The following is a 24,318-nucleotide window of genomic DNA, read 5'->3' as shown; positions in this document are numbered from 1 at the left end:
TGGAGGGCTGGCGCGTGCCCTGTTCTGGAGTGTTCTGGCATTAAGTGACCATGGGCGGAGCTGAGGTAAGAAAACCGTGCATATGGGAGAATCTAGGAGGAACACCCAGGGCACACAGTTTCCCCACTTTAGTGTGCAGAGCCGAACAGACTAATAAACGTTACCTAAGTTTTCTCATCTGAAGCATCCCCAAAGAGGCCGCGTCTGTTGAGCATTAGGACCGGGCAAACCTCGGTCGGCCTGCTCTGTCCGCACACCAACTGCGACTCACCTGATGGTATTATCTGAGGACCCACTAACGACCAGCCGGTCCCTGTACTGGAGACAGGCGATGCCTCGCTTGTGCCCGTTCAGCGTGCGGACAAATTCACAGGTGCTCGTGCTCCAGACCTGTAGAGCAAATCAGCAATATTTTTAAGAATGGATGCAGATGCAGAAAAGCCCTCTTACAATATACTTAAAACAACAACAACAACAACAACCACAAAAAGCAGATCTTCTAAGACTGATCAAAATACTTGATTATAAAAAATGAGTGGCAGGCTCGGGGGCCAGATTGGACAGCATCGAATTTTCTTGGCTGCTGGGTGACAAAACTGGAACGAAACACAGAGGGAAGCTGTGAAGTCTCCAACGCTTGAGATCTTCACACAGAGAACATCTCGGCATGGCTCGGACATTCGTTTGCCCACAGGGAGGAGTCTGGGCCAGCGGACACGTCAAAGCCGACGTAACTGATGTGAAAAGCCTCACCTTTCGCACCCTCCTCTCTTCAGCCTCGTATCCTGAAGCTCCATTTGTTCTGACACATCACTCCTAACATTATGAATGCGGGATAAATAATCCCTCTTTCGTGAAACCATTTGCAAAACTTAGATGCTCACAGACACCTAATGCATTACAAGCCAGGTAAGATGCAAGGCAACAAGTGCCCTGAATTACTTAGTAGCTGCATTTGTAGTTGAATGGGAAAACTAGAGGTCCACATGCGAAAGAATGAAGTTAAACCCTTACCTTACCTCAAACCTATGTATAAAAATTTAATTCGAAATTGATCATAGACCTAAATGTAAGATCTGAAACTATAAAACTCTTAGGGAAATAGGAATGAACCTTTGTGAACTTGGATTAAGGCACTGGTTTCTTAGACATGACAACAAAAGCACGAACAACAAGAGAACTTGGTAATGGCCAATAAGGTGCTTGCCGTCATTAGGAAGTAGAAAGAAAAAGTAGCCGAGATGTCACTGCACAACCGCTAGGATGGTCATACCAAAAAGGCAAGACACTAACAAGTATCGACAAGGACATGGAGAAATCCTCCAGGCCAATATTATGCAACAGCTGTTACGTAATAAAGACCAAACCTTCTTGACTTCCAGGTACTAGGCTTGTAACAACTGGGTGACTGAGTGGAGAGCAAATTACCACATACAAATCCCAGTTGTTCAGCTTTAAGACCAACCAGTCTGAAGTTCGATGCTACCTAGACCTGTGGGGTGAGATACTAGAATGCTGTCTAGTGCTGGTCATAAAAAGAGGGTTTTTTGATCCATGTTCAAATGCTCACATTTGCTGGTGGGACTGTAAAATGCTGTAACCACTCTGGAAAACAGTTTGGCAGTTTCCCAAAATGTTAAGCACAGAGCTACCATCCCAGGAGGACTGAAAATATATAATATACCCACACAAATGTTTATGGTGGTCACTCATAAAAGAGTAAAAGTGTAAACCACCAACATAGCCACCAACTGATAAATGGATAAGTGAAATGTGGCACATCTACCCACTGGACTTTCACTCAGTCATTAGAAGGAACGAAGCACTGATCCGAGCTACGATGTACACGAATGAGCCCGAAAACCAAGCGGAAGAGGCCAGACACGAAAGGCCACAAGTCGCATGACGCCATTTATACAAAACGTCGAGCACACGCGAGTCCACAGCTGGAGGGAGATTAATGACTGTCGGCCCTGGGGAGAAAATAAGGGTCGACTACTAACGGGCATGAGGTTTTTTGGAGGGAGATGAGAATATTCTGGAACTATTGACGGTTATACACAGTGTGTGAACATGCTAAAGAAAAAGTGAACTGTGAGCTTTAAAATGGCGAATCTTATGGTGTGCAAATTATATCTCAATAAAGCTGTTATAAAAATTTAAAAAGGCTAAAATTTTAAAAATTAACATGGACTTTGGAATCAGAACTGCACTGACCACATCCTACGGACCACTTGAGACTCCGACTGCCTGTCACACATCAGGCTCCCACCACGTGTTGGGGACGTGTGTTATTCATCATCACATCTCCAGCACCCAGCCCAGGGTCCATGACTCAACCTGGCTCACTGCATGGTCTCCATGGAGCACGGCTCTGCGCTCTGAGCCACGTCTGCAAGATGGAGTGCCAGAAGGCGAGGTGAGAATGCACAAGCCCCTGGCACATGCGACGCGCTCAGCAGGTTAGTTCTCGTCTCCTTAAAAAGGTCATGGATAATGTCACTTCATGAAACAGACGACCGTTCTCGATCCTGGTCCCAGGGCCCTTTTCTCCGTCCTTGTGTATAATTCTAGAAGCATGTAAAATGGGATGGAAGAGATAAAAACCTGGCCAGGTACCAGGTTTGGCATAAGCCTCCTCGATCTCTTTCCGTGCTAAGGGGCAGAAGCAAGCAGCGTTATGACTGCAGAGAGACTTACTTTGATGGTTCTGTCACCAGAGGCAGACACAATGTACTTATCATCGAAGTCCACCACATTGACAGCGGCGCGGTGGCCGACCAAGACGCGGCGCAGAGTGATATCGGTGGCGGAAGCCATGTCCCACACGGCGATGGAGCGGTCCTTGGAGCAGGTCACCATCAGCCCGTTGCTGAAGCGCAAGTGCAGCACGGCCTCGTTGTGGTGGATCAGCGTGTTCAGAACTTCGCCCGTGTTCACGTCCCAGACCCTAGACGAGAGCGGAAAAGCCCAAGGCTGACTGACAGAGGCCACCGGGAACAGCCTCTGCACGGAGCCTGCGCCCCGGGGCCCCCCTCAGCAGTAGGCCGGGGAGCCAGGAGCCGAGGTGCTCACTCGTCTTTGGTGACTGGGACCTGACACCTAAGTCCATGCCTAAGAGGAACCTGTATTCGCTGAGATGGTTTCAAAAAAGAAGGCCAGTTCTGGGTCTGCCCAGATTTAGGTTTATTAGTCATCGTCAGGTACTCAGGGGTCGTGTTTGCAGGTTTGTGTTGATGGTATGAAAAGTGATTCTTCAAGTAAGTGGGCTTTGCGGCGAGTCTGGCAAGACGGAGAAGGAGACCTGTGGCTGGGGAGCTGAGGACAGTCGCCAGCTTGAGGCTCTTTGTGATCGGCGGGGCCTCTGAACCTGTGGATGGTGAGTGAGGTCTCGGCAGCCCCCACGCCCATCTATTTACCCGACAGAGCCCGTGTCTTCCGACTGCTCCGCCCGGGACATGCGGGCGCTGGGGCAGCGTTTTGTCATAGCTCCTCTGCAACCCCATTCTCCTAAGAGGACAAGCGCACGCAGAGCAGAGGCCAGACTCAGGCGTGGTCTACGGCAGAGGTGGCCGGGAGGCACCGAGTCAGGGGGAAGGTGCTGGCGCCTACGCCAGCCCGAGGTGTGCCCGCGAAACCATGCTCTCCCAGCCTGACTTGGCCAAGGGCCGCCGCGTCCTTCCCCGCGCCCAGCAGGCCAGCAAGCCTCTGCTGCTCGGTCTCCAGGCCCAGACCCAGTCCTCGCCACACTGGGCTGCAAAGCCACCCGGGCGGTGTGCCCAGTGCTTTAGGAGTGGCCCCGTAACGTTTCCCTTCTACCCTTTCAACTTCCAACCCGCACCGCTGACTCCGGCCGCTTCCACTGCAGCACGCCGCTCCACGGCGGCACCTGGAAGCCGGGGCCTCCATCACTGGACGGGCTACACGATACGCGAGGACAGTCGTGCAGGACACAAATTCGAGGTCCAAAATCAACCCCGGGACTGAGCAAATCACTTAACCTCTCTGATCCTGGTTTCCTAATACATCTAGGAAAAAAAGACGATATCTATGTCCCAAGACAGGTTGATGTGAGAATTCAATAGGATAATGTTCTACAAAACATCCAGCACTCTCTCTGGGCCCCCTCAAAAGGTTCTGCAAACCACCACTTCTGGTCCCTTCGGCACGTGTGGGTGACCGCCCTCCACGCTCCTGGGACACCTGCCTTCCTCCCCGCTGCTCCGGGCCACAGTCTCCCAGGAGGACGGAGCCAGCCCAACACCGGGCAGTGTGCTTCTGCAGCAAAGCCGGTGGCCACCTCTGCACACGTGGAGACGGGAAGAGGACCGAAACCAAGTTAGCTTTCCCACACTCAGCTCCAAGGCGCCCGCGCCTAAAGCGGTTCTGATACAGCGTTCGAAATGCCATGCAGAGTGTGTGTGCTCATCACAGGCGATGGTACGAATCTCCATCTCCTCGCGGAAGGTACGAGCTCGGACCCGTGACGCCAAATCACTCACCTCACTGTCGAGTCTGATGAGCCCGTCACAATGACACGTTCATCATACTGGAGACAAAGGACAGAGCCAGTGTGCCCCGTTAACACTTTCAAACATTCCAAGCTGGTTTTATCCCAGATCTATGAAGACAAGATCAACCACAAACAGTGATTTAGACAAAATGATAAATGTTTGTCTCACCTTATTTCCTGAATCGTAAAATAAAACAAACCTGTCATAGTAAATAAGAGAGTTAAAGATCAAACAGGTGAGAAATGATAAGAGGCGATACTGAGTAACTTCTAGAAGGGATGTACTATTTTGTTTACTTTGTCCCTCTAACGACTGTACTCATTGTACCTAACAGCCTTATGAAGGGAATTTTAAAATAAACTCTATGAAGAGTCGGCTCACCCTCTTGAAAACAATGTGACAATATCCATGAAGAGCATTTAAAGATGCACACCCCATAACCCATTCTGTTTGCTTACAAAATTTTAAAAATGAAAATGTTCAATGGTTCTGAAAAATTTCAGTGTAAGTTATGAAGTTTTTAATGAGAAAACATAATAGTTTGAATTGCTTTTTAAAAATCATAATAAAAGTTGTCTATATAATGACATAATTACTATGTTCATTTTAAAAATGAAAAAATGGATCAAAACGAAGTAAAATGTTGATAATAGTTGCGTTTGTACCGAGTGCTCTTTTTCTTCCTTCTTATGATGGTTAAAAATAGATCCTGTGGATCTGTCTCTTCCCTTGTAAAACGGTGTCATAATTTGCAGTGTCCCTAAGATTAACTGCAAATGGCCAAGACATTTTAAGAGCTATAGATGTTCAAGTAACTTTCTATAAAATAGCAAGGCTTGCCTTTATATTTCTGACCTAGTAGAAGAACAGCGATTTTGAAAGACTGATTAGTGATCAAGGGCTAATGCAGGGCTTAGTACAAAAGGTTTCCAGCCACTGGAATGAGGGCTGGATCGAGAGATCTAGATGATCTCTCTGAAGTGCATGTCGGCTCCGCGGTCTGTCTTATAAATCAAATGCAAGCTTAATTTAAACATGGGTGTGCCTCCATTAGGAGAATTCTTTAGAAACACATCCAGTGTAAATGAAATGCAAGCCCGTGGGCAGCCTATGCTTTTCACAAGGTCCTTAACAAACCATTCTTATCTATTCCTTAGAGGAACTGCCAAAATTAAATAGTAACATATGTCACTCTTTCTGGAGTATATTTGTAGCCACAGGTTAGGGCAATCAATAAGTTACATAAAAACAAAGTTCTGAATTATATAATTGTCTAACCACTAGGCTATACACCTGAAACTAATATAAAATAATACTGAATGTTAACTCTAACTGAAAAATAAAATTTTTTTAAAAAGCAGAGTTCTGTGGTCAAATGTGTTTTGGAAGTTGAGAAACACTGGGTGACTCGACCGCAGGCCTTGGAGCCTTTAAGTGCTACTGTGTCCTGTGAATTTCTAAGGAGATACAGTATGCTGTGTTTCCTAAATTGGAAAGGAGTTACTACTCTTCAATTGACATCCTCTAGACTCACATCCACAGATTACCTTTTGAGAGACTGCCAAAAACATGCAGGAACTGCCAAACAAACAAATAGGAAACCAGCAAAAGTTTAACTTTATATCCTATAATTTAGGGTGTTTTTTGTCCCAAGTTATCTGAAATACTGAAATTTCACTATTTCATATATATTTTTTAAAATAAGAAACAAGCAAAAAACAAAAACAAAAAGCCCTCTAACTAACGCAAAGTAAAGCAACATAGAAAACAGGGCCAAGATGGAGAGCACTCACTACAAACTATCTTCCCAGCTGACTACAACGACAAGCCTAGACAAAACACAGAAGCGACTGGCTGCGGACTCCGACGAGTGTGAGGGATGTGAGGGGGAGGGCAGGGGGAGGGCGCGAGTGGGCTGCGGCAGGAGGAAAACCGTGAAGAGGCGATGCACTTGGGGGCGCCTGCCATTCTCTTCGCTTGTTTTCGTAATTCTCCTGTGGCCCCAGAGCGGGTCCAGATCAGGGAGCTGCACACTGAACTAGCGGCACGGCCAGGCAAAGTTCTGGGAGAAACCGCTTTTCTGGACAGAAGGATGGGGAGAGGGGTCTCTGGGGACAGAAGAGCATGCGGAGGACCCCGCTTTCCCCGTCCTCACATGCATGGCTCGCACCCATTGACGGGCCCCCGTGACGAGCACGGTTACTCCTAGGTTATAATGTAAGTGAACTGAAAACTCATAATCTCCCCAAACCTTGCACGCACATTTCAGTGGCTTTATACATAATTAAGAAAAAGCTGGAAACACAAATATCCTTCAGCAGGTAAATGGATAAGCACACTGTGGTATACCCATTAAATGGACTACTACTCAGTGATAAAAAGGAATTGAGTACTGCGAAATGCAACAACATAGATGAATCTGAAAGGTACCCGGCTAGTGTAAGAAGCCTGATTCTAAAGGCTACATGCTGTATGAGTCCATTTAAAGGACATTCTCGAAATGGCAAAATTATAGACAGAATAAAAGACCAGTGGTGGCCAGTGCCTGGAAGGATGGGAAGAGTTGAACACAAAGGGACAGGACAAGGGAACTTTTGGGGATAAGGGAACTCTTCTGTATCTTGTATTGTTATGGTTACAGAATTCTTTGTGCTTGTTGAAACTCGTAGAGCTTTACATTAATGAATCTTTACACTAATGAATGAATTTTCCTGTATGTAAATTATAACTGTGATAGAGCGTCCGAAGTGCTCTGATGCTTCTGTTATCATCTGAGCCTCTCTCAGAAACCACAAAAGGTGATGACTCTGATTTACAGGCGCGTTAGCAACACCTTCACCAGCGAGCAAGTAATCAAGAGCCTTGTGATACCGAGATAATTTCTACACGTACCTAACTACAGAACACAGAATGTGAATGTGCTCAGAGCAGGGCAGGCGTCGTGAGACAACCCAGGGGTCTAGTGTTAGTATAGGAAAATGCCCTGCCTCTAGAACCACACGGAGAGCTGCTGAGACTGAGCGGGACAGAAAAACCGATCTGGGATAAATGAAGAGATGGTCACTTCTAGTGTCTAACATGTAACCACAATTCTAAAAATAATACATACAAAATACAGTCAGTCATTCACCTTAATAGAATTATCTCGCAGGCCACTGATAATTTTTTCATCATCGTACTGTAAACAGTAGACACCTTTACTATTTTCAGAGCGGCACTGAATCCTCTGCAAGTTGTGTCGTCCACACCGCCAGTTAGATTCTATAGTCTAGAGAGGAAAAAGGAGGCGACAGATGAGTGTTTGTGAACCGACTCTTCTGTTAGACTTCAGACTTCGGCGTTGCTTCCAGAAACAGCATACCACGGATACCCCATCTCGGTCTGCGTAATAACTGTCTGTGGATAGGAATCATGCTCTTTTCCAAGTAAGACATTCGCCCAATGATTTTTTTTTTTTTTTCTCAAACGTTCCCTGCCCGTCTGGTAACCATCATAGGATTTCCAATGAGTTGGGGTTGGGTTTGAAAGAAAAAATGGCCTAGACAGAACTCAATATGTTTAAAGAATGCCATCTGCATCCAAAACATACAAATAAATAGTAATTCGCTGGGTCACTCTCTAACGCCAATTAAAATATTTGGCGGAAGACCACCGCCAACATTAAGCATATAGTGACAGTCTGCGTTTCCATCCAAAGCATTGTCTTGATTGTTGAGAAAAGATATTAAACTACTATAGAAAAATTTTTGTTATTCATTTTGAATCTTCCTCCAGAAGCTCCTTCGGAATAACGATGGCGCATTTTGGCCCGGGATTCTCATTCTTTCACCATTCATGCAACGCTTCCTAAGGTACTAGTGCAATCCAAGTGTAAACTGTGCAAGACACTGGGGATTAAACGATCAACAGGAAGCATGCTGCTTTCAAGGGAGGACCTACTCCAGCACCTAGGCTCATAGTATCCGGAACCAGATACGCTCTAAAGGCATTTATTTGGTTAAATGATGCACACATTAACATTGGAATGAAGTCATTACTTCCCTTTTTTAAACAAGGAAGGAGTTTAATTTGCAGAGGCCACAAAACTATAACGGGAGGCGCTAGAAATCATACCCAGTTCTGCACGACTGACTCCTTGCTTTTTGCACTAAGATAGGCAGTGTCTATAGGGAAGTACAGGCCTAGCTCGTGAGACAGGGAACACAGAACATAGGGAGGGCAGTAACAATTCCAGGTAACATATAACTGCCAGAAGAGTGATTAGAAACCGTAAGTGCTGCGGGCCGTGGGATAATGAACGGTGCCACGGCACGAGACCAGGGGCACAGTTCAGTAAGGGAGCGGGTCGGGCCAGAGCCCTGGAGGACCTCGGGTGATGCACACGAGGACTTTCAGGATGCAAGGGTACCACGTTTCTACTGAGGAACAACCAAAGTGTAAACTCCTGACCCTTGAGATTAGGTGACAAAAGGGACCGAATAACTGTTCACACCTGAATTCAGGATATAGGTGTAAAGATTAGCTCTGAGCAGTTAATCACCTGAATAGCTACAAGTTTTAATTGCCTGCTTTGCTAAAAAATGGAGATAAATCTCATCTTCATTCATGGTAAGCACTTAATTACATCTGATGAACTGTCTTTCCTCTTATTTTGAAGGCAGTATACTTCTGTACAGTTCTAACATGTTAAAATTCACTAAATGGCATGTGTGAGGCACTATGCTTTCATGACACCATGCTATGTGCTTTACATAGTTTATAGCTAATTTAATCATCACAACTAAGTCATCAAAATTATTGTCCTTATTTTACAGGAAAATAAAAAAATGGAAGGCTGCAGATACTGGTACACACACATCTAAAAAGCAGACTGTTTCACCAGTTGAGGCTTCAGTAATTGGCACAGGCGTCTGACAGTATAACCCCTGCCCTCAGAGAGCTCCCACACGCAGCCTACAGAGAGAGCAGACCCGTACACCCCGGGGATGCAAGGCTGGTCACAGAGATGCCAGGGGCAAGGAGATGCTCACCTGCCCACCTGCTCCTGAGTCAGAGCTTCTGAGCCAGAAGCATGACCTCCAGTGCATTTGTAAATGTCAGACATAAAGCACATTCCCAAACAACAAAAAAATTAACTTACCCTACCTCTGCCACTGCTGTCTAGGAAGACAACAGATCTGTCTGGAGAAGCAACTTTTTAGGAAGGGGCCCAGAAAATACAGAATATCTAAAACTGCATTCAGTAGTGGAATCAGTTAGAGAAAGTATTTTCAGATAGTGACTGAGACACCTCCGCGTGCTAAGCGCAGCAGGAAAACACTGACTCAGTAAGGAGCTTTGATGCTCTCTATCTCAATGAACGGAAAAGGCACATTTACTATCCTGTGGGAATTTGAAAAGAAATTTGATTTAAAACAAAGGAGTGGGGGACGACCCCCTATATAGAAAAGTTTGTCCTGCATGCTCTCTCTTCACTCTATCTAACATGTTTTCTAGAACCGGGGTCAGTTGCAGTCCTTTACTACACATACCTGGAGCCGTGCAGCAGAGGAGCCGGGCCAAGGCCGTCACAGCCGGCCGGCCGGCCTGTGACACGTCCATCCCCTGAAGGCCCTCCGGAGAAGAGCACCGGGCATGAAAGGCTGGGCCATGCTCTCCACCTCCAACCCTCAAACCAGAGCCAAATACCAGGGCCTCGCGAAAGCTCTGCTGGACAACAGGCTCTCATTCTAAGTCAAATGAAGGCCGGAAATGGCTTAGCTTCTCAGTGCCCAGAAAGAACCTAACCTTCTAATACACGTTATCTGAATTCTAAAAGAAAAAGTTTGCCAAGTAATTCTTGATGGATCGTTTCATGCTGGGAGCCCACCTAGGGCTGTTTTTAAAATTATCAGGTTCCTCAATCTCAGAACAAGCGCAGTTTGTGTCGACTTTCCAGGAAAGCGACAGCAGCGCACAGCGGGGAGTGGATGCTGCGGGGCGCGGGGACCGTGGGGACCGTGGGGACCGTGGGGACCGCGGGGACCGGCTGCTCCGCTCACGCCCCCAGGCCACCCACAAAGCAGGCAGGGCTTCCTGCGGGCGCGGCCGGAAATACCGCCTACCACCTTTTCTCTGACGACCTCAACCCTTACCAGAATGCTTACAAGCCAGGTCTTTTTTAGAAAAACTAGACGCTTGAAAATGGAAGGCAGCCCATTGTGGGAGAAAATACCTGGGTTAACGAGCAGCTCTGGCAAATGACGGGCTGTGCAAGCTGCAGTTCCCTCCTCTGTAAACATGGGGAAAGTATCTTCAAACAGCTAAGAATCAATGAGACAACACGTGTGAAGTGCTCACTGGGGTGCCTCCCAAGGATGGTGGTGACGCACGTTCTCCTGTGTGGAGTATGCTGGCCGAAAGGAATAGGCTGTGACCGAAAAAAATCTCCCCAAACTGCCAGGAATGGTGGTCTCAGCCTCGTCTGATATTTAAAGCTGACGGCCCTGAGCCCTGCCGGACCACGCCCAGCAAGGGGGCCCAGCCTACAAATGCAACTCCCCGGTTACCTTCCCACCAGCGGCAGGCGGACAGGGCCCACGCAGGTGCAGCCCTTTAATTACACAGATACCTGCGCTGCGCCCAGGCGCCACGCCATGTGGCTACTGTAGAGGAATAGTTCATGTTTTTGAGAACTTGTAAAATCCCCTTACCCTGTGCGAATTTTCAAAATGCTGGGAAAGTAGCCATGATACACAGAGTATACAGCGGCATTTAAATTGGCAACAGAGTGAAAACAGATGTCTGAGTATGGAGAAATAACATTATTTTTAGAAGCCTAAACACAACTGAGTGGGTGGGCAAGTTTTAGCATTTTCTGGTCAGGACAATGTTAATATCAAGTTTGCAAAACACAAAAAAAGCTCCCCACTTTCCCTGCATAAAATGTGGTTGATTAAAAGGTGCGACACAACACACCATCATTTACCAGTGGTCCGTTCCAAGGACAGTGCTTCAAAGGGTCTACAGTCCAGTGAATAAATAGGGGAAGAGGGCACGTCACATGAAGAGCTTGCCACCACTCTGAAATGGCAGAGGGAAAAAGCCAAGTTCAAGACGTCAGAACTCTGAGTCGATCAGAGCAACTCCCATCTCTCCGCAGAGAGACACCTGGGGGCGGGGTAGAGTCCAAAGAACATGGGCTTTGGACTAAGAATCTCAGTTTTGACGATTTGAGAATTAAATTAAATCACTGCAGCAAAGTACCTAATAGTACGCTCGCCATTAATAATAATGATTAACAACTGAGACTCCAGATAACCAAAGCAACGTAGCTGCTTCTCTTAGGAATGCATTCAGGTTTCTCAGGAATTCCTTCTAGGGCAGAGGCGCTCTGACCACCCCGCCTCCCACCGTGTGTGTGGAGAACACCCATGAGAGACGAAGCTTTACGGAAGGCTAAGAATTCTTTTTTATTCTCCCCAGACTTCATTTCTCGCATTCTCATTTCCTGAATCATACTGGCCACACTAAGCCAGGTTCTCTACTTTTTCCTTAAAAATTAGCCAATTTCTGTTGGGTCAAGGTGGAAGGGCAAGGTCAGCTGCTCATCGGGGCCAAACCGGGGAATGCACAGATGACGGGAGCCAGCGCATGAACTAGAGCTGTCAAGGGGGAGCTGGAAGGAGAAAAAGAAAAAGGTGCTGTGAACTGGCGGCCGCGTGTGGCAACCCGGGAGGGGACACGAACGCCCGCCGGTCGTCAGGGGTGTAATTTATTCTTGGGCAACGTGCCTGATTAAAACCCGTTAATGCACCACTTTCCCCCAAACTGGACTACAACAAGGCCAGCGAAGTCTATCTTAACTCGTGCCCTCTTTTCAACTAATGGTCAAGGACACCGAGTGCTCACACAATTAGAGAAAGGTGAGAAGATCACCCAGCAGTCTGCAGGCAGAGAGCAACAGACTTCTTTCTCCTTCGCTTCTTGAATTTTCCCTTTTAAAAACTACAGACACCACCACTAAGAGCTAGCTGGACCTCGGTTAATCCCCATAACTACATAGCAAGCTCTAAAACTTCTCTTAGTCCCAGTTTCCCCATCTTATAGATGAGGATAATATCATGTAAGAAATTCAGTGCAATAATCTGTGTTAAGCCACACTACATCGTTCATGGCACACTGAGAGCGTGCCTGTAATGATTACATTCTTCTTCTGACGTTTTCGTATCAGCCACATGGGCAAGAGCCAAGGGCGTGAGTCTCTCGTTTGTTTGATCCGTGGGTCACTGACACACTCTCTAGCTGTGTGTTCACCTCGAGAACAGAATAACATATATTTGCAAAACAGAGGTAAAGAACTCTATTGTGATGAGTTTTCCAGTGATCTATAGTATAAAAAAGTTGTATAAAGTGCAGAAGAAAATAAGGTTGATCACAGACTCTGTTAGTCTCTGGGCATTCTATTTAACTGTGTTGAGCCTCAGTTTCTCAGTTTTAATAAGGACATGACCCACCTTTTGGGTATTGTCTGAGTGTTAAATGGGAAAATGTATTATAAAATGCGAAACAAAGTACCTAGCATAAGTAAATACTCTGTACATGGTACACTATTTTTCTTTATTGTTACGGTCAGTGAGTGTACCAAAGCATAGAACATCACCCCCTCTCTAAGAGATCTAGCCCAGAGACATCTGGAGAAGATCCCTGTGGTCTGCCCATGGATTTCCCCAAGCCATAATTCAAGGACCACTGGGGAGGCTGCCACAATGCAGAGGTTTTGGGTCAAATAGGGTTTCCCCCGGTCTATTTCCCCTCGCGTCTGTCTCTTCCACTAACTTAAAAATCATTTCCGCCTCGGGAAATGGATATGGTAGGTGTCACATCGACCATCATGCCACGGAGTTCATAGTGTCAATTACGATGGCAGTCATTCGTGGGGGTTAAATAAAATAGTCCTTGTCGCCAAATCTTCAAAGTCATCGAAGTTCTTCCAAAGTTCCTGTTTACTGATGACTGACTTTAAACATCATCCTTCTTGTAATAAAGAATTTACTAAATTATTCAAGGAAATTTGGAGATACTTTGTAAAGAGTAATTGGGGAATGGAGTGGGGGGATAAGCAGAAAGTAATACAGTTTCTATGAGGCGTGTACAAGCAATTTCTTGGTACATCTAGGGGTGAGAGACGGCCCTTGCCCCTCTCCCCTGAAACTCACCACCAGCCACAGATTCAAGTTAGCACTATGCTTTGGCTACTACATGTGGGAGCAATTTATTCTAAGCTTTGTCAATGGATCAATTAATTCCTAAACTTTATGATTTGTCTGGCAGAAGTTTTAAATTATTTAACCTTCTTGAAAAGGTTACTTTGTAGCTCATTTTAGAGAGCAGAATACTCAAGACAAGGGTTTGTGTGTTAAACAATAATATTCCAGCCACATTCAGAGGTACCATTAACCGAATGATTCCATTAGTTCACATCTGCCTCAAAAAGGGAAAAAGAACCGCCCCCCTCAAAAAAAAGCACGTTTCTCCATTAATAAATTTTGGCACAATAACTTTTCTGCCTATCACCTGGGGGAGGGGGTTACCTCACGTTTGGGAAACTGGGTATAACTTTATGGGTGATGTGGCATTGCCTAGAGAAGGCTCAATTTTTCTGCCAAGAAGGAAATAGTGAAGTAACCAGGACCTGCCAAGAACACATGTGAAAGAGTTAATGAGAAATGGCTGTGCGTGTCTTTCCTGGTTCAAGGAAAAGGGCTAAATAATAAACCTGAACTAATTAGAACACACGAACAACATCAAACATCTCCAGTGCTTCTCATCGAGTTTACAGAGTTTTCCTGGGCTGGGGAAGTTGCACTCAAATCCAACAACATGTCCAGAAGCGTAACTGGCTCCATAAAACCCACTTAACTGTTGCTTACACTCATACTTGAGTCATTTTTTTTATGAAAAATTATGGGAAATTTATAGAGGAAACTGAGACTGTGCCTTAGCTAGTTCTCCAGATATGGCTCAAAACTGAAAAAATGCTTACCTGAAAAACTGAGCCTTGGATTTTGGAAAATTTATCGAATTAAAGTAAAGAGTTGATCTTGGATTAATGTTTTAATTAAGTAGTGGCCTTGTAGAAGCATTTCATGTTTTAAAAAAGGTCGCTTTTTACAAAAAGACATTATCTACTCTGAGGAAAGCTACAGACTGTACATTGTGACACATTTGCTCCAGGAGTTCAACTGAAAATTTTTACTTGTTCCATGATTTTAGATCAATACAACACTCTACGGCAACATAAAAAGTTGAGAACAAGACACAAAGAGGCTATGAAACAGATAAATCATAAAGTTACCTCTATATCCTGGATAATCTTTGGGTACAGTGACCTATAAAATGAATTGGGAGGGCCATCTGTGGGTCTGTTTTTAAACAGGTACTGATCCCTGGCAAATAAAAACAAACAGATGTTACATTTTGCACATAAAAGAGAAATTTTATTTAAACATGGTGCTCGCAAAAATATTGTTATCATTCAAGTCTTTTGACTCGAACTGAGCTTTCACAGTTCAAAAAGCAGGATTTCTGAGTTTAAACACGTTAGACACAAATTTACTTCAATTTACAGCTTTCTGCCATGAACCTGGCCTTTCATTTTCTGAATACCCAACACACGCAATAATCCCGCCTTTCATTCTACAGTTTAAGAAAAAGTGCCAATGTAGCTTTGTGGAAAATCTAACTTGGTATACATCAAACTTCCTCCCAGGAAGAAAATACAGCCCTGACCCCACCCACACCACGACCAGCTGCACTTCCTTCCAAGCGTACTTTCTTCCTGTGTGCGGGCCAGGCCAGGTGACCGACACGTGGCGTGGTAAGCTGTGTTTTACGTTAACGGGTTTTCTCTATAAAAGCCTGCCTGCCGTGCATTGTGTTCAGCCAGAAGCAATAACGCAGAGCGAAATGGCTTTACTGGGCTTTCTTATGTTTTTTTTTTTTTCTTATCTATGTCTTGGTGATGCTCCCATCACCTAAGAAACATGAGAAAGGAAAAGCGTAAACACACAGCTTTGTGAAGCCAAATCACTCAAACTATACAGTACTTCCTGACAGTTGATAACCAGGAAATACACATTTCAGAAGGGAAACCTCTCCCAGCTTTAACTCCCCCCGCCCCAACTCCTGACCACTCATCCTTTCCCGTACACTTGGCCAATCTGCCTGCTTTCTTGAGTAATCGAACTGACCCTGGGTCAAAACTACCTTTTTCCACGAGAACGAACTTACCACCCTCTTCTTTCTGAAAGTCCCTTCCACAGGGGGTCAGTGCGCACCATTCGCTCGATCAGCTTCTTCCAAAGCATTCCTTCCGAGATCACGCGCTGCCATTCTTTACACACCAGCTCTGCGGCACACAGAGACCTGGCGTCCAGGTAGGAAAGAATGTTTTCTGCTATGTGATCTAGGCCTTGCTCTACAAAACAGAAAAGGCAATGGGGGAATGGGAAGGGAGACGGAGATGCACCAGTCAGTCACCATTTCCGTAAGGACAGAAGAAAGAACCCCTGAGTTTAAACACATCGTCCCCGTGCTGCAGTGGTATCGACGGTCCTGCGGATGTGCACGCGCAGGAGCTCATAAACGCACACACTTCTTTTTGGTTTGGCTTTTTAAAGATAAAACAATTGACGGCAACCGTTACTGTGTGTCATTGCTGATCCTGAGTGGTTCTATATATCTGTCAGTTATGATGATGACTTATTTTCATTTTTACGTAACTCTTTTAAAACCACTTTGGGGTAACGACTCCCCAAAGTTTACAGACGAGGCACAGAGAGGTCAAGCACTCGAGGTTTCACAGCTACAGGGTAGTAAAGCCACGGCCGGAACTCCGACCTCTTGATCCAACATTTGTGTCCTCTCCCCGCTGATTTACTGTCTCCCGTAACAACTCACCCCATTAATCCACGACCTGTGTGAATCCCTGAGAGCTAAGGAGACAAAAAGGTGAAACACCGACATCTTAAAAAGCTTACACAAAGGTAAACAACAATCCAACGGTTAAAGTCAGGTGCACTTAGGTATATCTTTGTCGATCGTTTGTCTCTTTGTGTAGGTAAAATTTTTAAGATCAAGAGCGATGTGTCTACAAATTCTAGAATCTGGGGCGGTTCCTGCCTCCCACACAATGCCAGGGTCCTCAGAGACGACTGAGACCCTGGCACTCCAGCGTCAGATCACTATGGCCCACGTTCCGGCCTCCTGTAAACGCCCATTCTTGGTTCTAGGCCCGTCCTCTGAGGCCACGAGAAGTAAGGCCCATCCCCGGGCCCATTCTGTGTAGTGCCGGGAACACACAGGCAGAAAATTCCGATCTCAAATCCAGGTTCACCACGCAGCAGTTCTATGACGGGAAACATCCGTGCCCTTGGGTTTCTCTCTTACCACGCAATGTGGCGACCACCAGCAACAACCGTCCTTTCCAACTCTATCGGTAAGACTCACACGGGCCTTACGGAAAGATTTTAAAGACAAAGCAACACGGAGCTTAGTGTCCGTTCTCCTTTTCAAGGTCGTAGAGGCGGCACAGCGGCGGGGACCTGGCAGGATGCAGGTGAATCATCACTTTCGGAGCCTCAGCTGTCGCGTCTGTACGAAGCGGTGATAGCCACCTTTGCCCCATTTTGAAATTATTGAACTGAGATGATGTTCAAAAAACGCTTCACAAACGAAGGTTTTCTTCGACTCTAAGAATGACTTAATTACACTGCTGATTACGGCTTAGAGGCCTTAATGTACCAAGTTTCCTACTCTGGACTGGACCTACGATCCGAGTTATGATCAGATAATGAGGACCACACTAGGGCCACTACCTTTTCTTGCACATGTCATGATATCAGTTAATGCAGATGGAGATTACGCTGCCTGCGCCTAATAGCCGTGTTGAGCAGACCCCTAAGATGGCAGTGAGTCAAATCCTAGGCCTCTCCGCGCGAGACCTCTACTGAAACGACTCCCCCAACTCAGTATCCATATGCCGGTCGAGGGGTGGGTGCAGTTGCCCTTACTATATAATTCGCCTTTGAAGCTTTACCTGACCGCCCCAGTTAGCCTCTAGAACCTTCTGCCATCCAGAAGAGTGGGTATCCCACACCAGATCTGCACGGAGGGCAAACAGAGGAAGTCTTTGCTCCCAAGTTTGCGGGCAAACGCGTTAAATGGGCCAGAACCGAGGACAGCACCCACGACCCCTGGGACTCCCCTCCAGGCTGTCGCTGGTCTATCTGCTCACTGAACACTGTCCCGGTGGCCGCACTGCGCCGTCCGGGCGGCTACGTCCGGCCCACACCGCTCCTCAGCCCTCGGGGACGTCTGGAGAAGCCCTGCCCCATGAAGACACCGCCGCCTTCGCACGGCGCTTCTGACCGACTGGTCTGGGACCCGTCCCGCGAGGCGGGCCGCGGAGCCGGCACGGCCGCCCAGCGCGGTCCCTCGCTGGTGCTTCCTGCGTACCGCGGGTACTGCGTGTGTGTTTTTAAACAAGTGGGCACTGGCTGCCTTGTGTCCCTTTTAACGTATGATTCATGTTCATTACAGGAAAGCGGCAGAATGCAGGTGAGCAGAATGTGGGAAACCCCTGAACCCCACCTCTCAGGGGTGCCGCTTCTGGCACTCCGTGCACATCCTCCAGGCGGACGCAAGCCTGGGCCCTTTGCGCCTGCCTTGACGATCCACGTAAGACTCTGCTGGAGAGTGGCATCAAATTTACCAGCTAATGTCCCCCAAATACACCCCCTCCAGTTGTCCTGTTCCTTAAACCAGGAAATCTGCTGGTCGGTCGCCTCAGGGCACCACCACGAAGGGCCACCAAACGCCGCGGGCCACGCCGGTGCCCGGCAGCTCCGCCTCTGGGTTCCGACTCCTCCTCGGTGTCCCCCCATCCTGGTCTCCACAACTACGGCTTCCGTCCTGTCCTGCACGCGACGGCTTTAGGCCTGCTTGCTGACAGGCGCTACGTGTTTCCTAAACATCGTCACGGCTTTCTTGGACTACAATTTTCCTAACTTTTTTGGTTTTGAAACCATCATTCTTAGAGGGGAAGGAAAAAATGTGACTAGTGGAAACATGCTGTTTCTTCCTGTCATCCTACGCGATCTACTGCAAAGACCCCGTCCTTTTGTTCTTCACCCTGTGCTCCCAAGCGATGATTTTTTTGTTTGTTTTCAACTCTCCCGTTTACTTATCCGTTTTGGACAATTTTCCGTTATTCAGGGCTCTGCCGTCTGGATACCATGCTCTAAGGTCCGGGCCGCCTTTCTGCGCCTCCACGACGCTGTGCCCCGTTCTTCCATCTTTCCACCCATGTTTACCTACAATCAGGGAAATCTCCGGATAATCACATGGTTCTGCTCGTGCTGCTCCTCCGCTAGGACTGACAAAACATTCATCAGATTCCAAATTTCAGACTCTCTCTGCCCTTTAATCATTTTCTTTAACATCTCTATGCAAGGGCTAACAAACGTAGGTCTTCCCTGAATTTTTCCAACACTGGGTACTACTCATCAGACTGTCTTCTAGTTCCTCGTGTGCCGCTAGCACGGAGTCACGTTTCAAGGTCTGCGTTACTTCCGTACCACCGACCCAAGCCTCCGAGCTGGCTGTAAACACTCTCTTAACCGACCCGCATCCCCTGCGTCTTCTGCTCTGCGATGAAGCACACGGCGAGTCCAGAATGCACTGCACTTGCCTTTTCCGGTCTCGGCGGCCGCAGCGTCCGCTTGTCTGGGAGAGCAGCACCAGGCCTCGGCCTGGCTGGGTGGTCTGTGAGATGTTCCTCAGAAGCCTGTGTGGTTGTGTATGCATCTCTCGTGGTTGCTAACCTTAAAAATGAACAAAAGCAACAAAAACAGATTCCCTGGACCTTCTTCTGGCCTACTTGGTCAGAATCTTTAGATGGTGAGGGCCAAGAATCTATCTTTTAAGCAGTTCCGCCAGGTAATTCTAACACGCTGGGCACTCTTGCTTTACAGTCCTCTTGGATTTTTCTTCCTCCACAGCTCACTGCGGGGCTATCAGTGAGTTTCTGCATAAGGAAATCGCTTACTAACAGATAGTTCCCCTTCTTTCAAAGGCTATCAGTCTAATTCAGCGACATCTCACTAATACTAATGAGACCTGGTTTACTTCCTTTGGATAATACTTTAAATTCATTTCATCCTCCTAAGAAGCAGCATGTTCTGGTCTCTCAGAAGATGCACTGGCTGTAGTTGGATATCCTGGGTGAAGCAAGTGGTTTTCCTTTCTGGATCTTGGTCTTCCACAAAATAGACATGACAGTCAATGTTGAAACAGATTAGTTCACATGATCCACACGATAGCCCTCTAAGACGGGTACTCTCAATATCCTCACTTTACAGAGAGGGAACTTCCCAACCCGGTTGGGAAGGTAAATTAGAGGAGGTTATAAAGGAGCCAGGCACAGAAGAGGTGCTCGATGAGTATCACTGTTCCCTTCCTCTGTCCCCAGATCCCCTTAGTTGACATTGCTGGTCAAGGAGCTAAGCCGCATTCCTCTTTGTTATTTTCTGAGAGAAAAGAAAATATGACACACCTCCTCTAGCAAAGTGCTGAATAAGCCCCCTCTAACACCCTGGTTATAAATCTCGTCCCCTTAAATATTTGAAGGCTAGGAATCATACAACTTCTGTTTGAGCATTTAAGAGTAGACCCACAGAAGCCATGCAGACCTTGGAACTTTCTGGTTTCAAGCCTGTTCAGACAAAGAAGTTACTGCATCAGGCGGTCCATTTGCCAGGGCTAAAAAGCACTTTGAGGTGCTAAAACTAAACATTTCCTTAGGTACCAATGTCTGGCTCTCATTTACTCTACCGTGCTGAGACTCCCCCATCTCCCACCATCCCAGCCCCTCCTCAAGGCAGCAGAGGACATAATGGCCTCAGAAAAACGAGGCCAAGATCCCGCACACACAATGCCAAAGACGTGCTACCATTGCTAATTAGAGGGACAAGGTGAAAGTCTGGAAAATTTTCAATAATAAATTAAAACAATTAAAAGGCATGAATTTCAAAGCTTGATATGTAAACAACACTAACAAAATCAAACTCAAATGTGTAATAGCAGCTCAATGCCCTTGACTACAGCCAGTTATAACACAGCTGCTTAGATCATGCACGTATAGAAACGCTTATTATTTTAGAAACACGTTTCAAAGAACAGCTGCAAAGAAACTTCCTTCCCCACCCACCCCTGCTGTCCCTTCCCCCTTCCTGGCCACAGATCTATGTGACTATAAAACCTGAAGTCAGAAACCTTACACACACACACACAACTGCTGACAGCAACAGTCATCGGATGCCTTTACCTTGGAATATACTGACCTACAGATTCACACAGAAATGAAATGATGCTCAGGTCATCACAAAGTCCAACACTTCGTTGGGCCAACAAAGTGCCACGTACACCTACCTATATGATGTCAGGATGAACCAATCTGGAAATTGGTGGGTGAATAATTAAAACTTCCTGGCAACGAATCTTACTACCTCTGGAGAAGCAGGTGTTTCCTGCTTCCCTGGACTTTTCATTTTTATTTTATTTTTTTAACGCTGCCATCCTCAGCATACCCACCAGATGCCAGGCACGTTACGTACGTCCTGTGATCCTCGCGCGATCCCAGGCAGCAGCAGCACTATCACTGCCACAGGGAGAAGGAAACGGGCTCCTGTGCTGCTGGAGCAGGGGCCGGGTTCACACTGAGGGGCGTCCGAGCCAACAGCCCGGCTCCCCGCGGCTGCGCGGGGGTCTCTGGCCCAGCGCCCAGCCTGAGGCCCGAGCCATGCGCTGGTTCTTCCACAGCTCCGAGACCACTGATCTAGTCTGCCACACATACGGTCCACGGTGATGGATCGTCCTTACTGGGGATGGGACGAATGAATGAACCATGGCCAAGAAGCTAAATGTTTCGAAATTCTTAACTGCTCAGACACCTTACCAAATGGATCGCCAATGTTTATCATGCGTTTTGAAGTACAATCTGCCTCTACTTCAAATGGTATAAATTTTCCCTTTAACAACAGTTCTTACAAACCACAAACTTAGCCTGCAGAAATTGACATTGCAGACTAAACATTTACCATGATTTTTAGAAAAGCATATCATAATTATCACTTTTTCCACTGAACCAAAAGGAGCCAGAGACCACAAACATTTTCCATTTTCCCTATACTGACAGGTAAGATAGTCACAGTAAGCACCAAAAAGTCAGAACTACAGACAATTATTATAGAATTAATGGTTTTCACAATCGAAAGAAGTCTTGGGTTGACTGTCAATTTCATCAGAGTGAAAATTCAAACTCAAGATCACCTACAGTAAAAGTGAAGCCCTGATTAGTACGCTGCTCTGCACATCATTAAATCTAAGTGGGAACATACGCATGGACCTGTCTCTCCCCTGACGCTCTGAAGTTTGGGCCTGGGTTAAGGAACTCATGCCAGGTTTAATCCAAGTCTACTAGAGACTGACTGACGACCAACTCAGCCAGCTTGTCCCCAGCTATGAGATCCATGCGTATGATACATACTGACATGTGTATATATGTTCAGATCAAAACCTGTTAAAACAAATAGCATTTTAACAAAAATATTTCCATGTCCCAGCCAATGGTCCATTCATTTCATGTAATATTCAATACCACAAAATTCTGCTTTAACAGAGATATGGACAATGCCTTAAAATTTGCTATAATGAAAACTGAATTGTACGCAATTATACTAACCATATTTATATACATAACACATGTTCATGTGTTTTGTCTCTTCTCCAAGACCATACACTCCCCAAGAAAAAGGGATTCCTCTGAACCACACTCTGCAAATCAAGAGAACAACAGTGCCACCTCGTGGACATTCTGTCAACAGAAGGTGAGTTCCCTGGCACTCTTAAATGCCTGAGAAGCAAATTACAGGGAGAAAAAAAAACACAAAACTATAAGTAGAGGCAATGAAAAAAAAAAAAAAAACAACAATAAACAGATCTGCTTGAGAAAAATGAGGTGTAACTTCATTTAGTTAAAAGCACTTATGAGGAACCACCACCACCATCAACTTTAAAACTAGTTTGACTTTCCTCAGGGTGAGCTGCAGCCTGAGTCAGGAGAAAGGCCTGTGCGATGGGGGTTCTGGGTCCTGGGCTGCACAGACAGGGAGCGGCACCCCGTGCGCACTCATCATGCTGAAAGCCATTTCTAATTCTCAACCCCCCCCCTTCCTCCCATGCAATTAAAGCATACCTTTCTCTTCTTTCATTCCTCTTTCTTTCTCTCTCTCATAATTTAAAAGTAAATATTACTGAATTGGGTTGTAAACCACGTATTCTACACTAGGGTCAACTTAAGGAATTTTCTAGAGTAATCGTAACTAAATGATTTCAGTCTTTGCACTAATTTTTGAAATACCCTGCACTATACCATCACCTGCACAATTGCCCCAATAACCAAGATGTGTGATGCTGGGCATTTCGTCCAGTTTCCATAGTCTCTGGCTTCCTAGCCTACACGATGAGGAAGAGGACTGAGTGATGGATCACATCCCTTCAGCTATTAAATACCAGGGTTCGAGAAAGAGAGGCTTCATTTTTGCTTTTCTAGAAATACTAACAGTTGAAGTGAGGCAAACGGAGCTACATTTCAGTGAAAAGACAACAGTAGAGTCAAAATCTTCTAACTCTCAGATACCCTTAAATTTTCTCACTGCAGAAAGCAAACTGACAAGTTTTAGAGCGGGGGTTAGAAATCAGAAGCTGGCCTGTCAACGGGCAGCCCCAGGTTTCAGGTCCTGCTTGCCGTGGGGCTACTCAGTGCGGGGCTTGGTGCACGGCGCATCAGCCAGGCCGAGGGAGGAGCTGCTGTGAGGAGCCGTCCAGACGCTCCGACAGGGCCAGGGCTAGCGGCAGTGGCCCCTGCGTGGCCCTGGCTATTTCTAAGCCTACCCTGGTGGGGCAGCTGTGACTTCTAGACTACGCTGACGTGGCAGAGGAGAATGTCTGGCCAGCATTCCTTCAGGAATGAAATCTCTCTTATCTAGCAAATATAAACTGAAAAAAATTTAAAAGACAGAGATAGAAAGAGACAGAGAGAAAAAGATGAAAGGAGAAAATACAACGAATGCTCAAAAATCCAAGGGGGCTGAGCAGGCAGAGTGCTGCAGAGCGGTGGGACGATTCTGCATGATACTGTCATGGTAGATGTACGTCACTACGCACATATCGGATCACTGAGCGTAAGCTAGGCCGTGAAAAGCATGGACTCTGGGTGATAACGATGCGCCCGTGGAGGCCGTGGATTATAACAATGTCCCCTGTGGCGTGCGATGCTGGCAGTGGGGAAGGCTGGGGGGCCGTGTGGGTGAGGAGTAGAACTGTACTTCCCATTCAATTCTGCCCTTAACCTAAAACTACTCTAAAAAATAGTTTATTGAAAAAAATTCAAGGTAAACTTAACTGAGTGAGTGTGTGTGCATGTGTACACGCGCGCGTGTGTGCATGTGCACAAGTGGGAAGGGGGAAGAGCAGTGTGGGAGAGGAAGCCGAATAAGTTTTGAGAAATGTAATGAAGACATGCTATCGGTTTTTCCAATATGTTTTTGCCATTCCATGAAGTGTCACTTCAGATACAAACGAACATCCTAAACTTTGGGGCACTTCTCAAGCACAAACACTCATAGGAAAAAGTGCCCTATGTTTAAAAGAAAAAACTTATAAAGGGAAAAACGCAGATTACATACAGACGGCACGAAACTAA

General features: G+C 46.4%; 1 protein-coding gene across 7 annotated transcripts in view; it reads right to left on the bottom strand.

Moving 5' to 3' along the window:
• Positions 1-24,318, bottom strand: part of FBXW11 (F-box and WD repeat domain containing 11) — a 94,214-nt gene that overhangs the window by 10,276 nt on the left and 59,620 nt on the right. For all 7 annotated transcript variants that reach the window (XM_016145091.2, XM_016145089.2, XM_036224188.1 and 4 more), the window contains 6 exons: positions 15,786-15,972; positions 14,851-14,941; positions 7,645-7,782; positions 4,503-4,621; positions 2,701-2,950; positions 272-390 (listed from right to left, as the gene is read on the bottom strand). In XM_016145091.2, coding sequence (XP_016000577.1) covers positions 272-390; positions 2,701-2,950; positions 4,503-4,621; positions 7,645-7,782; positions 14,851-14,941; positions 15,786-15,972 — 904 coding nt within the window. The remainder of the gene's footprint in view (positions 1-271; positions 391-2,700; positions 2,951-4,502; positions 4,622-7,644; positions 7,783-14,850; positions 14,942-15,785; positions 15,973-24,318) is intronic.

The sequence above is a fragment of the Rousettus aegyptiacus genome, unplaced genomic scaffold (genome assembly GCF_014176215.1).
Source record: "Rousettus aegyptiacus isolate mRouAeg1 unplaced genomic scaffold, mRouAeg1.p scaffold_m13_p_7, whole genome shotgun sequence".
NCBI classification, from domain to species: Eukaryota; Metazoa; Chordata; class Mammalia; order Chiroptera; family Pteropodidae; genus Rousettus; species Rousettus aegyptiacus.
Note: the sequence above shows the minus strand (reverse complement) of the source record. Positions and strands in the feature narration are given on the sequence as shown.